General features: G+C 49.0%; 1 protein-coding gene across 7 annotated transcripts in view; it reads right to left on the bottom strand.

Moving 5' to 3' along the window:
- The window catches only part of CREB3L3 (cAMP responsive element binding protein 3 like 3), a 40,135-nt gene that overhangs the window by 6,687 nt on the left and 19,432 nt on the right, over nucleotides 1-14,016 (bottom strand). For 3 of the 7 annotated variants that reach the window (XM_067033077.1, XM_059060058.2, XM_067033076.1), the window contains exons 3-8: nucleotides 4,989-5,130; nucleotides 4,359-4,487; nucleotides 3,603-3,900; nucleotides 2,615-2,727; nucleotides 818-952; nucleotides 142-248 (exon numbers count right to left, since the gene is read on the bottom strand). In XM_067033077.1, the coding sequence (XP_066889178.1) occupies nucleotides 142-248; nucleotides 818-952; nucleotides 2,615-2,727; nucleotides 3,603-3,900; nucleotides 4,359-4,487; nucleotides 4,989-5,015 (809 nt within the window). In that variant the 5' untranslated portion in view covers nucleotides 5,016-5,130. The remainder of the gene's footprint in view (nucleotides 1-141; nucleotides 249-817; nucleotides 953-2,614; nucleotides 2,728-3,602; nucleotides 3,901-4,358; nucleotides 4,488-4,988; nucleotides 5,131-14,016) is intronic. The other 4 variants (XM_067033078.1, XM_059060059.2, XM_067033075.1 and 1 more) reach the window with 2 other exon arrangements.

Consider the following 14,016-nt stretch of genomic DNA (forward strand, 5'->3'; position numbering starts at 1 on the left):
ATGAAAAATGGTCTCTCCCAGAGAAGGAAACACCTCTAATTTTGTCAGATCCTGAAAAAACTGTGACCTTAGCTCCATTGCATCCCTCTCTCAGGCCTCAGTTTCCCCCTTAAGTGTGGTGTCCCGGGACCCCAGCCTTACCGAGTTTCCAGGCCATCAATATATTCCTTCTTCTTTTTCCGGCTTTCCTGGGCTGACTGTTTGTTCCGAATTTTCCGGCGGATTTTTTTCAGCACTCGCTCCTCATACTGCAGTGATATGGGAAACAGACTGAGGCAGTCTGGAGGGTCTGCTCTCTTTTCCAGACCCCACAACTTCACCCCATTATCCTCCCAAGGGAGCCATCCCAGGCTCAGGGACTTGAGGGCAGACCCATGATGACCTGAAGACCAGATTTTCTGCCCCCAAATCCTTGCAGAATCTCTAGGTGGGTGGGGGGTGTCCTGGGTCCTGAAGGTCTTCCCAGCTCCCAAACCCAGTCCCGTATTGGCAACTGGATTTTGTGCACTGGTGCAATCCCGCCATCTCCTGGCCATCCGTGGGAACAGCGCCTTTTCCCGGGGCCAGTTATCAAGACTAAGAGAGGTCTTCCAATTGGAAAAGCAAACTCAGATACTGATATTGAGTGAATAGGCTGGGTGGAGACTGCGGCCAGCTAGAAAGCCCCCACTGCGTTGGCTTTGAGGATGATTTTTCTGGCTCTGGTGACAGACACGTCCTAACATTCTAGTGTAGGAGACCCAAAGGTGAGACTCATGGGCAAGTAGCTGCAGGAAAGGGGGGGCGAGCTCCAGAGCCAGGGATCCCACTGACTCACCTTGGTAAGGGGCAGCTGGGTGGGCAGGGTGATGCCTTCTTTGGCCAACAGCTTCTTCTCGTCCTCCGTCAGCACCAGCTCCTGGCCGTGCCCGGTCCCAAGGCGCAACAGGTTGGAGGCTGCCAGGTGATGTTGCTGTGGGGAAACCAGGAGGATTGCTTTGAGGGCAGGGAGAGTGACCGCCTCTGGGAAATGAAAGAGGCATCAGGTCTGAGACACAATCGATCCATCTGCTGTAGAGTCCCCACTGGTACTAGGGCTCCAAGGAACCAGCACACAGCCCTCTGAGCCAGCAATTCCACTTCCAGGAATTGCTCTTTAGATACAAGTTTTTCATTTGTTTCACAAGTAGTCATTAGACAGCTATGTATTTAGCACCTACGACATGCCAGGCACTTTTCTGGGCTCTGAACATTCCTTGCAGTGCAGTCTGCAACAGCAAAGGGAAAATCCAACACAGGGCACAGGTTAAGTGAGCCTCCAGGAAATGGGGGTGAGGGGTGTTTCTCCCTGTCTACTTGTTTGTACCTTTGGAACTTGGACTAGGTGAATGCATTTGCCTATTCAAAAATTTTTTAAATTAAATTTAAATTATGAAAGAGAAACACTGAAAATGAAAGAATCGTGTCGCCAGAGAGCCAAGTCTTAGGAATGTCACACCATGGAATGGGAGGCTCGGGAATAAAGGCGGAGACTGGGGCAGCCTGACATTCGTTGGATCAAACTCCACTCCCTGGAATTCCGGGCCACGGATCAGCCCAACCATTTTCTCTCCAGGATCCAAGCCTCAGCATGTTCATCTGCAAAATGGGCACAAGGTCTTCCACTTTCCAACACTGTTCACACACAGAACAACAGTATTAAACTTGACACATTTACAAAAGCCAGTTAGTATTTCCAGAGCAGTCATTCACCTTTCCTGTCTTTGAAGACCTGCTGAAGTTCTGCCTCCTCCAGAAGCCTTCCTGGACCTGCAATGCCCCTCCAGCCTCTCTCCCTTACGGGTACACTTCCATGAGCAGTCAGTTGTCCCCTTTTGACCACGAGGTCCCCAGAGGCTGAGCACACAGCTGGTGCTCACCACGCATCTCTCAAGTCAAGAGGGGTGTTCTGTTCTTTCTTAGAGGTTGTCAGGACATCTTTGGGTATCAGGCAAACTAGAGTTCAAGTCCTGACTCGGCCACTTGCTTGCTGTGTGACTTCGGGTTTGTGGCTTAACCTCTCTGGGTGTGGGCTTTCTCATCTGTGAAATGGAGGCACTAATTGGGTTCTCAGGTCTGATTTACCTGCAGTAGAACCCCAGGGCAAGATAGACAGCCCTCGGTCAGCATGCAATGGGCACGACAGGCCCAATGGGCCAGCCCAGGGATTGAGCCTGCAGCAGCTGTGTGACTTAGGTCAAATTACTGGACCTCTCTGTGCCCATTTCCTCAAACGTAGAATTAAGATAAGAGCTCCAGTTTTCAGGGTTGCTGTGAATTAAAAGATGATACATTAAGAGCATTTAGAAGAGTGCCTGGCCTATAGTAGATGCTTGGTAAGTTTTAGCCTTTTTTAAAAAAAAATACTACTACTATAGTAGAAAGTATCCCAGCCCAGGAGACAGAGAACTCAGGACTGGGACCCACTGACTTACTCTGGGTGTAAGTCAGAGTAAGTGACTTGGACTTACCTTGGACAACGATCAGCCCCTGTCTGTGACTGTCTTCCAGTCTCCAAAATGGGGGTGTTGGGGCCCCATGAACCCCAGCGCCCTCCCACCTCTGATGCTCCAGGGGGCGGGTGGGGACTGCTCACCAGGTCCCCGCCACTGCCGGAGAGGAGGAGGTCTTTCACTGTGAGGTTGCAGTGTGGGGGTGAGCTGGCCAGCTCAGCCTGCTCCTTGGCGTACAGGCCTGGGCTCCACATTTCTGACAGGGCAGATGGGGACAGAGACAGGGAGGGAGTCAGGTGGGGGGCCCCTGAAGTAGAAGCCTCCCAGCTTCTACTTCCCTCCTCCAGCAAAGCTCCCAGCACTGACCCCCATGTGCTAGGGATTTGTAGCACAGCTTGGGGCCCCACGACCTGGTGCCTCAGTCTCCCCTCCACCATAAGATGGGAACCCAGACTCATCGGGACGTTGTCAGGGACCCACGGTCAACCCACGAGGGAGCAGCTGTTATTGCCCAGGATTAGAGGCTAGATCTGCAGCTGGCCTGGCCTTCTCTCTCCCTCGGGGAAAGGACCAGGTCTGATTCACCTGTGCGGTTCCCTCCCACCAGGTACCTGGCACACTGTAGGTGAGCTGCTCTGGAGAGCACAGACTTCAGAGTCAAATAGCCCTTTGCTCTAATCCCGACTAGGTGGAGCTGTGTGACCTTGGGTAAGGGACTAAACCTCTCTGAGCCTTAGTTTTGTCAAGTCTCCAAAGGGACTAATAAGCGTTCCCATACCATGGCCATGGTCAAGAGACAAAGGATAGCTGCTGGTGGTGGCTTCTGCATGAGGTCTTTCTCCAGGTCCAGGGGGAACACCCCAAGGCCTGGGGTCCCATGACCTCACACACTTTCACTGAGCGTCTACTATGATCCAGGCACGGAAGGCACAAAAGTGAGGTTGCCAGCATGATGCCTGGGGAAGGAACCAGCCTGCCAGGGGTGCATCCCACCTTTGCGGCTCTGACTCATTTCTTAACCACCTGGAAAACGGGCCCATGACAGCATCCCAATACCCCTCTCAAAAGGTGGGTTTGCGGGTACAGTGCCTGGGAGAAGCTGAGGGTGGTTGGCAAAGACACAGGACTCACCCAGGTCTATGGCCACGGAAGCCTCAAGCCCTTGGGTCACTGGCCCAAGGCTCCTGGTGGGGCAGGCAGGGCCAGGATGGTAGGAGGGGCAGGGCCCCTTGCCAGACTCTGCGCTATGGCAGCTGGCCGGGGTGGCAGCCACACCACTGTGTGGAGGGGTGTCCTGGGGGTCGGAGGGCAGATCTTCTGAGATGCCACTGTCACTGGCCGCAGGAGACCAGGTCGGGGAGCTGGGCACTGATTCTCCAGAACCCAGGATGGAGGTGAGGAAATCATCAGAGTTCGGGTCTGGCAGGACCTGTTGGGACGGAGAGGGATGGTGGGAATTAGGAGGCCTATGTTTTGGTTTTGGATAGCTGTGTGTCTCTGGGCAAGCCACTGACCCTCTCTGGGCCTCACGTGTCCTTTCTGTAAGACGGAAAGAGCTAACGCTCCTTGCCCCCAGTGTTGTTGGAGCCTGAACACAGTCATGTAGCACGGGAACAACATCCAACCGTGTGGAGGCACAGGCCCCAAGTTTAAGTCCGCACCCAACTCCAAACTGCTGCGTGTGTGTGACCCAGGACAAGTTACCACCCCTCTCTGGGCCTCGCTTTCCCCACCTATGAGAAGGAGGAGATGTCATCCGCCCCTTAGGGTCGCTGAGAGGTTCCATACAATAACGTGCTTTGCTAAAATCTCACACGTGAGCAATAAATGCACAGAGCTGAGTGGGGTCCTGGCTCTGGCCCTGGGGTCAATGCAGTGGGTTGTCACCTGGTCCTCAGCGTGGCCCCAGCCCTCGTCCAGCTCTACGTGTCTCAGGATGCCGTCCTGCCGGTCAAACAGGAGATCCAAGAGTTCCAGGCTGTCGATAGGGCACGTGAGACTGGGGGAGGAAGCCATCTGGGGCAAGGAGGGGACATGTGTGAGGGTCACGCAGCCCTACTCCTCCCCACCAGCCAACTGCACACCACCCTGAGGTCCATCCTGCTCCACTTCTATCCCGGCTCCAGCCCCAGGGTCGGGCCTGCTGCTCCTGCTTGCTGGACTTCTGTCTCCAAATCTGTGTTTTGGGGCCAACCCAGAGACTCCCGGGACCTGACAGCCAATTTCTTTAAAAAGTGGTAGACAGATGCCCCCGTGGGGATGATCAGCCAATGGACCCAGCCCTCTCTTGCACTCCCATGCTGCCCAAATTCCCCCCTTCTGGAAGGTGGCGGAACCAGGAAGAAAGACCAGGAGCAGCCCCGGAATGGAGACACAATTTTGGTCGTTGCATTCTCCCTCTGGGCCTCAGTCTTCTCATCTGTAAAATGGGGTGTGAGGTTCCTGCCAACCCTGGGAGCTCGGGGAAGGTTCCTGGCATTAAACCCTCCCTCACCTGGAGACCCGTGCAGGGCTCACCTTTCCAACTGCTAAATCCCCATTCATGAGCCTGGCCAGCTCTTTCTCCAGCCACTTCTGCGTCTGCTACAAGCTGGGGGCTCACCCCGCCACCGGGGCTCCCAGGCTCAGCCGACTCTCCTCTGTGGCTCTGTCACCACCCCTAAAAGATGCTGAAATAGTCCTGGGGAGCTCCTAGCCCACCCCCGGATGCTGATTGGGGAACAGGCAAGACAGACAGGGTTAAGGGCCAGTGACACGGGGGCAGGCTAGGGGGAGGGGAGGGAAGACCGTTATCTCAGATGTTTCGTGCTTTTCCAGCCGGCAGTGGGCAAAGGCCAAAGTCTGGGGAGCCGCGGCTCTCGCATGACCTCTCCCCTACTTTCAGGTACTGTTTCTCGTCACAGTCCCTGGATGTCGGCTCCAGGAGAGCCCAGGGCCCCTGGCTGGGTCCTGTCCATTCTCAGAACAGAACCAAGAAGAACTGCCCAGGCCTCCACTAGAGACCTTCCCTCTGCCAGGAGCCCCCTTCCCTCATTGGAGTTGGCAACCCCCAACCCCCTGCCCGCAAGCAAGCTCTCCACGGCCAAACCAGAACAATCGATTCCTTCTAGAATCTTCTATCATGCATTTATTCTCAACAAATATTCATTGAGCCAAACTTATTCCCTCCTCAGGGCCTTTGCACTAGCTGTTCCCTCTGCCTGGAACTCCTGTGCCTTCCACCCCCGAATCTATCACTGCGTTCACATGTTCGGGAACGTTTTCTATCTGCGGATCTCAGCCCAGACAGCTGAGAGGCCGTCTCTGACCCCTCACCAGAGAGGAGCCCTCACCCTGTACCTCTTTATCACATCACTGGTTTCACTGAAATCCTCACTATTTGAAAGTTTCTTGTTTACTTGCCTATATTCTTCCCTCATTCCTCCCCTGCCTCTTCATGTGAGCAACTTCGGGGCTAAGATAGAGGCTCTCTTGTTCTCAGCTGGGTCCCCAGTGTCTAGGAAGTGCCCGGCACACAGGAGGCGCTCAGCCAACTCTTACTCAGTGGGCACCTCCTGTGTGCCAAGCACTATTTAAGGCCCTGGGGATAAGGCAGTGGATGAGCTAGACCATAAATGCATAAACACACCAGAAAACTGACAAATAGGCAAATGCTACCAAGAAACTAAATGTCATCGTGTAAAGGGCAACAGAGGGCTGGCAAAGGCTTCTCTTTAGAAGGTGACATTTAGGGACTTTGCTGGTGGTCCAGCGGTTAAGACTCCATGCTTCCAATGCAGGGGATGAGGGTTCAATCCCTGGTCGGGGAACTAAGATCTCACATGCCGTGTGGCACGGCCAAAAAATTAAAAAAAAAAAAAAAAGTGTGTGTCCCTGGTGGCACAGTGGTTGAGAGTCCGCCTGCCGATGCAGGGGACACGAGTTCGTGTCCCGGTCCGGGAGGATCCCACGTGCCACGGAGCGGCTGGGCCCGTGAGCCGTGGCCGCCGAGCCTGCGCGTCCGGAGCCTGTGCTCCACAGTGGGAGAGGCCACAACGGTGAGAGGCCCGCGTACCACAAAAAAAAAAAAAAAAAGGAAAAAAAAGAAATTCACATCCTGGCGTACATTTCTCCCTGGACCAGCCATTACTTATTCATGCATCAAAAATTTAAGGATGACCTGCTATGTGCTGCGCCAGAGTGGGCTCTTATCTGACAATAACATCTGTGGCTGTCACAACTGGGGGCGCTCCAGGTGTGGGATGAGGGAGGGTCAGGAATGCTGCTCCATATCCCACAATGCCTGGAACGGCCCCACACAGAGAAAGCCTGGCCCGGATGTCAGCAGTGCCTGGCGGGAGAATCCCTGCATTACGGTAAGTGTCCCCGTCTGGATGGGGGACATTATCTCACTCCCGACCTCTGCATCTCTTATTTCCTTTTTAACCACTCTGTGTTGGATTCGTGTGTGTGTGTTGGAGTTTTTAAGGGGTTTGTTTGGTTTGGTTTGGCTTTAGTGATCCTAGTCATAATATTTATTCAGCCTTTGCTGTGGAGGCTCCTTTCCAGGGCAGTCTCAGCAGGTGTAGAAAGTAGGTGAAGTTTGATTTCTGGGCTTGTCTCTGCCTCCCCTCACTCCCATTTATGGATCTCAGGAGCCCTGGTGCCCTTGACATAGAACTCTTCCTCCTCTTCTTCTTTCTTTTTTTTTTTGCGGTACGTGGGCCTCTCACCGTTGTGGCCTCTCCCGCTGCGGAGCACAGGCTCCGGACGCGCAGGCTCGGCGGCCATGGCTCACGGGCCCAGCCGCTCCGCGGCACGTGGGATCCTCCCGGATCGGGGCACGAACCCGCGTCCCCTGCATCGGCAGGCGGACTCTCAACCACTGCGCCTCCAGGGAAGCCCCTCTTCCTCCTCTTCTTATCAAAACCTGCCAGAATCATGGATCTGGTGTAACTCATTTACACCTTCGTGTAGATGTGGACCCCATAGTGCACCTCCCCAGGATATCTGTACTTTCTTGCAATTTTATAATCATGGGCTTTGGAAGGCTTTTATATGTCCTAATGAAGAGATGTCTGAAAAGGGACGATAAAGATAAGCGTTTGAGGGACAAGAGGACTTTCTCATGCCCTTGGCATCATATGACCTAATTTACTGGACATGACCACATGCTTCAAAGCGATGCTAAGTTGGAATCTGAAGTAAAATTCCCACAATAGATTCCACCAATGTGTTTAAGCACGAAACATGGGGCTTCCCTGGTGGCGCAGTGGTTGAGAGTCCGCCTGCCGATGCAGGGGACACGGCTTCGAGCCCTGGTCCGGGAAGATCCCACATGCCGCGGAGCGACTAAGCCCGTGCGCCACAACTACGGAGCCTGCACCACACCTACTAAAGTCCACGCGCCTAGAGCCCGTGCTCCGCGAGAAGAGAAGCCACCGCAATGAGAAGCCCGCGCACCGCAACGAAGAGCAGTCCCCCCCACCGCTTGCCACAACTAGAGAAAGCCCGCGCGCGGCAATGAAGACCCAATGCAGCCAAAAATTAATTAATTAACTAATTATTTTTAAAGTATGAAACATAATACAAGAGGAGGCTGTGTTGATTGAGGAATACCGTGTTAATAAACAGCTTTGCGGAACTTGTCAGAGCCTTTACAACACTCTTTAACACCCTTGGAAGGGACAGAGTTTGTAGCATTTCTTAAACATAATTGCGTAGGTGTGAGTTTTGTTTTTAAGTTGCGCTTGATTCATACTGAACCATTTCTGATATACGAAAACGTTTAAAGATACCCACCAGACTGACTGCAATACAAAAGACAACATCAGTTGTTGGTGGAAAATCTGGGGCAACTGGAGCTCTCACCCACTGTTTGTGGGAACCGAAAGGGTCCAACCACTTGGGGAAACTTTGGACAATTGGGAAATCGCTTATAAAGTTAGACATGCATTTACCATATGACTTAGCAATTTTATTCCTGGGTATTTACCTAAGAGAAATGTAAATATATGTTCACAGAAAGACTTATACGTGAATGTTCACAGCAGCCCGATTCATAATTGTCCTGAACTGTAAACAACTCAAATACCCAACAATAGGGGAGTGGATAAACAAACTGGTATGTCCATACAAGACAATACTACTCAGCCATAAAAAGGAATAAGTTACTGGTACATTCAACAACATGACTGAATCTCAAATCCACTGTGATAAAAGAGGCCAGACACAAAAGAGTACTGTAGGATCCCATTTATATGACACCCAGAGAAGAGGTAAAAGTAATTCTTGGTGATAGAAAGTGGTTGCCTGAAGTAGAGTGGGCAATTGAGTGGACAGGGGCATGAAGGAACTCTCTAGGGTGGAGAAAATGTTCCATATCTTATTTTTAATGGTGGTTACATGATTGTCTAGAATTGTCAAAACTCAGCCAATGGAACACACCTAAGACCTGTGCATTATTATTGTAAATTAATTCTACCTCAATAAAAAGCATACTAAATACATAACGAACAACCACGTACATAATGCGTTTAGGAAAACATTAGAAACAACCAAAATATCTGTCAGTAGGGGACTGATTAATAGAGTCTGATGTGTTAACACAATGGAATATTATGTAGCCGTGTAAATGAATTAGGGTTTTCTTTATGTACTGATATGGGACAATACTGAAAATATATGGTTATTTCAGTGTTTCTCAACATTTTTTTATTCTGGCCCTCCCACAAGGAGGCTTTGAAGACATTTTCCTAACTGCTCCCCCATGAAACTGTAAATCCACATGTATTCTATACACATGCTTGTGTACCGTATGTATACCTGTGCTTTATACAGTAAAAGAGTAAGATTTTTTTTCACCCCCTAAGAACTACTTTTCACAAGCCCCTTGAAGATAATACCTTTCCCATTGAGAATGCACTGGTTAAGTAAAAATTAAGGTGCACAACACAAGATACTGTCTGTGTGTGACAAAAGGAAAAATGAATGTGTATACCGTTTCTTATATATTTATAGAATATCTCGGGAATGAGACACAAGAACAGTGGTAACCTTCAGGCTTGGGAGCTGGGAGGTGGGATAGAGAAGAAGGAGGGCTTTTCCCTGCATAATCAGTTATTTTGGAATTTTCAGCCATGTGCCTGATGTACATCTTCCAAACAAGGAAATACAATGTAACTTTTTTAAAAAAAGAAATAAAACAATACAAATAAAATGCAAAACATACCTTTGCCATAGTTTCCCAAGTTTTCTAATACAAGCTCACCTTGTATTAGAGTTAGTGTTTAGGAGCTGCCCCCTCTACAAAAGTAAATTGATCCACCTGGGTCCCCGAAGTCCAGCATTCCCACTGCCTTGCCTGTAACATTCCTTAAATAAGGCGATGCCTCCCTTTCATCATTATTGCTTTATTCTGAGGTGAACACTACCATATCAATAATTGCCAGCCAAGTCCAAGTCCAAGTTTCCCTATACCCATGCTTTTCTCACAGTACCCTCTTCCTTTTCATCTCTAAAATTACCTCAGGGAAAATGTGCTCAAAGCACTTTGAGCTAATTCCAACTGCAGTGTGAATGACTGATATCAGGTACATACATTCCTCTTCTTGGGAGCATTTACATTTTCGTATGGAGGCTTAAGGCATTATAACTCAAAGATTAGTTCTTAGCATTTTTCCCCAGGGCAAAAAATCACCCCTCTCAGATGTTACTTAGATGTAACTAGACCTAGGTAAAATGTGAATGACTGATTTTAGGTGAATATATTATTTTTCTTGGGAACATTTACGTTTCTTCATGGAGCCTGAAGGAACTGTAGCCCAGATCTATATTAGCTCTTATCTTTTTTGCCCAGGGCAAATAACTTCCCTCTGTGGGTTTCAGATGTACTCAAGTGGTAAGATGTTCAAAAGCCACTGGGGGCTTCCCTGGTGGCGCAGTGGTTGAGAATATGCCTGCCAATGCAGGGGACGCGGGTTCGTGCCCCGGTCCGGGAAGATCCCACATGCCGCGGAGCGGCTGGGCCTGTGAGCCATGGCCCCTGAGCCTGCGCGTCCGGAGCCTGTGCTCCGCAATGGGAGAGGCCACAGCAGTGAGAGGCCCGCGTACCACAAAAAAAAAAAAAAAAAAAAGCCACTGGGTTCTGTGTGAAACACCATGAAATTATGATATTCAGTCTCACGCCCTTAAACATACAAGTTTCCTGTCTATAAAATCCCAGCATTTAGTTTAGGGCACATCGAGACTGCTTCCTGAATCTTTACTGACTGGAGATTGCATACTGTACCAGATTCTAGCTCAGACAACGGGTAGTTAAAAGTCAGAAAAGACTGAAAAAAATTCAAATGAAAAAAAAAAAGTTCAAATGAGAAAACTCTTAAAATTGAGAAAATGCTAACCATTTTCCTCTGCAGCTTGGGGACCGTTCTATAGGAGGTAGTATGATTCAGCGGCTAAGAAGAACTCAGGGTTTGGAGACAGATGGACGTGTGTGTGTGAACGCCACCTTCACTCCTCACAGATATTACGCTAGACCCTGGGAAGTCATTTCACTCCAAAACTCCCCTTTTCACTCTATAGCACACTAGGGTTGCTGAGCTGTAGTAGTGTAGATTTGGGGCTGTTGGCCATCATTACCCCATGATGGGAGAAGCTATCTGAGAATGAAGCCCACCCAGAATACAGTAAAGCAGACAGAGAGCAATCAATCCCTGATAACATGGTCTGAAGTCCTGGACTCAGCCATACCTGAAATCCACTCCTTGGCTTCAGAAACATGGCAGTGATGTGAGCCAGTGACTTCCCTTTATGGTTTAAAATTTTTGAGCTGGAGTTTCTGACCCTTGCACTGAACAAACAACAAAACAAACAACAAAACTATTTACTTTCCTTGATTAATCCCGTCCACAGAGCCATCTCCCCCTGCCCCAAACTTCACGTTTGAATGTAGATTATAGAGATTAGCACTTAACACACTCTCCTTAGGTATTTGTTGATCGGTCCTGCCTGTCTGTATTGTCTTTTCAAAACTAGACTGAGTCCCTTGAAGGTTGAAGGCAGGTCTGTTCATCTCCCTTGACACTACTCAGGGCACGGTGGATACTCAAGAATGTCTGGCCAGTTCTGAATTTGCCAAAATGGTCCTCGCCTATTCACATATCATTGCTTTTCTTCCCCCTTACTTTCTGGCTGTCAAATGCTCATAATTGAATCTCTTAATACTCTAATCTGATGGCATGCTATTAGCATTGGTTTGCACCAAGACCCTGTGTAAATTTTTTAAATTAAAAATATATATGATTTTTGGACTTCCCTGGCAGTCCAGTGGTTAAGACTCTGGGCTTCCACTGCCGGGGGCACAGGTTTGACCCCTGGTCGGGGAACTAAGATCCCGCATGGCATGGCCCCCAAAAAAAAAAAAAGAAAGAATATTCCAGAACTCCAGAAATCCCTTTTCGGGAGTTAACCCTCCCCCAATGGAGGTAACCACTGTTCTGAATTCCATGGCATTTTTTTTTTGGCTCTCACTACTTCCTGTGTATCGGTCACCCTCCTCCTTCCCTCAGCTCCCACACTCTTGTGCTTCTGTTTATCTTCCAGTGGGCTTTGCACATGTTTATTACAATCCATCAGCAAGTCTTGACAGCTCTGCCTTCAAAATACGTTCATTCTTTGTCCGCTCCATTTCTACTGTGCACTCTCACCCTTCTCCTCCTCCCCCTGGCTTCCACGCTTGCCCCCATAATCTGCTTTCCTTATTAGGACTCAAAGAGCCCTCTCCCTCGTTACCTTTGCACCGTCTCTCACTGCTTTTCCTCTCTCTCCCTCCACACTGGACTCATGTCACCAGGCACGGTTCTCCCTCAGGGCCTCTGCACTTGCTGTCCTATCCCCTTTCCTAGATCTCCCCGTGGCTGGCTCCTTTCCCCTTTAAATGGCTGCTCGAATCCACCTCCTCCATGAAGCTCTCCATGACCACCTTCTTTAAAACCAGTCTCCATCCCCATCTCGCTTTATGTTTCTGCATAGAAACTTACTGTCACCCGACACTATATATATTTTGTTCATTTATCGCGGCGTACATTCATTCAACAAACATTTACGGAGTGTCTATTCTGTGCCAGGCAGAGGGACACATCCTAGGGAATGTCAAATATTCATTCATTAGTTCACCCTACAAAAGCGTCTCTTACTCCCTCTGCACGTCAACATTGATCCAGGTGCTTAACAAGTCCGAGAGAGGAAAGGTTGTGGGGTGGAGTACCATAAAGTCTCTAGCTAGGATTCACCTGCAAAATAGGGACAATCATTAGGACAAGACCTACCGTGTGCAGTATCCCCAGTGCCTGGAACTGTGCCTGGTACGCAGTGGCTGCCCAATCAATACTTGTAGAAGGAACAACTGAGCATGTATAAATATAATCATGGAGTTTAGTGCGTGGCTGACAAACTACATTCTATGGGCCAGTTCTGGCCCCTTGCTTGTTTTTATAAATAAAACTTTGTTGGCACATGGTCACTCCCACTAGTTCACATATTGTTTACAGTTGCTGTCACACAGTTGCAGAGCCTTGACAGAGACACTTTGGCCCGCAAAGCTGAAAATATTTACTACCTGGCCCTTTTCAGAAAACGTTTTCTGTAATCCACAGGTTCTGTGGATTAGACTTGCTCAGCTCAACAGCAGGATTAAGTTCGCATGTGGTTACTGAGCGCTTGAAGTATAAAAAGTGTGACTGAGGAACTGGAGTTTAACTTTTATTTAACTTCTGTTCATTTAAATTTTAAAAATTCATACTTAATTCAGTTAACAGACAACTTTTTGAGTATATATGGAACAAGTTGCGTATGTGAATCTACACTTTTACTGTAAATTTTCTGAACTCTAAAAATACGGACCGGGGCTTCCCTGCTGGCGCAGTGGTTGGGAGTCCGCCTGCCGATGCAGGGGACACGGGTTCGTGCCCCGAAAAAAAAATAAAAATTAAATAAATAAATAAATAAATAAAAATACGGACCGAGGGTTTCTGATGAAAACTGAGCATTCACATTGAGACGGGTTGTACGTGTGAAATACACACTGGATATCCAAGACTTAGCATGAAAAAACGTGAAATACCGCGTTCATAACTGTGACATTGACCGCACGCTGAAGTGATAACAGTTTGGGTTTATGAATTCAATGATTTAGATTGACAAAAATTTATTATTAATACGAAACTTCATTTTTGCTTTGTACTTTTCTGAGGTAACTGCTGAAAACTTTAAAGTGAGAACGATATTTCCATGGAACCGGCTGGGGTAGAGCAGAGCCTGGGTTCGAATCCTGCCTCTACCACTTGTAACTGTGGGCAAGTAACTTTGCTCCTCTTGCCTCATTTTCTTTACCTGTAAAATGGAGCATGAAGACCCTTCTTCACCGGGTTCTTGGGGGTTCAATCCATTATAACACGTGGAGTGCTCAGAAGGGACGCCCACACAGCCAGGTCTCAAACTCTGGCCATTTTTAGGGTTATTACTATTATGACTAGTATACGAATCTGTAAGAAACACGCCAGGCTCT

This window comes from Kogia breviceps, chromosome 4 (genome assembly GCF_026419965.1).
Source record: "Kogia breviceps isolate mKogBre1 chromosome 4, mKogBre1 haplotype 1, whole genome shotgun sequence".
NCBI lineage: Eukaryota > Metazoa > Chordata > Mammalia > Artiodactyla > Physeteridae > Kogia > Kogia breviceps.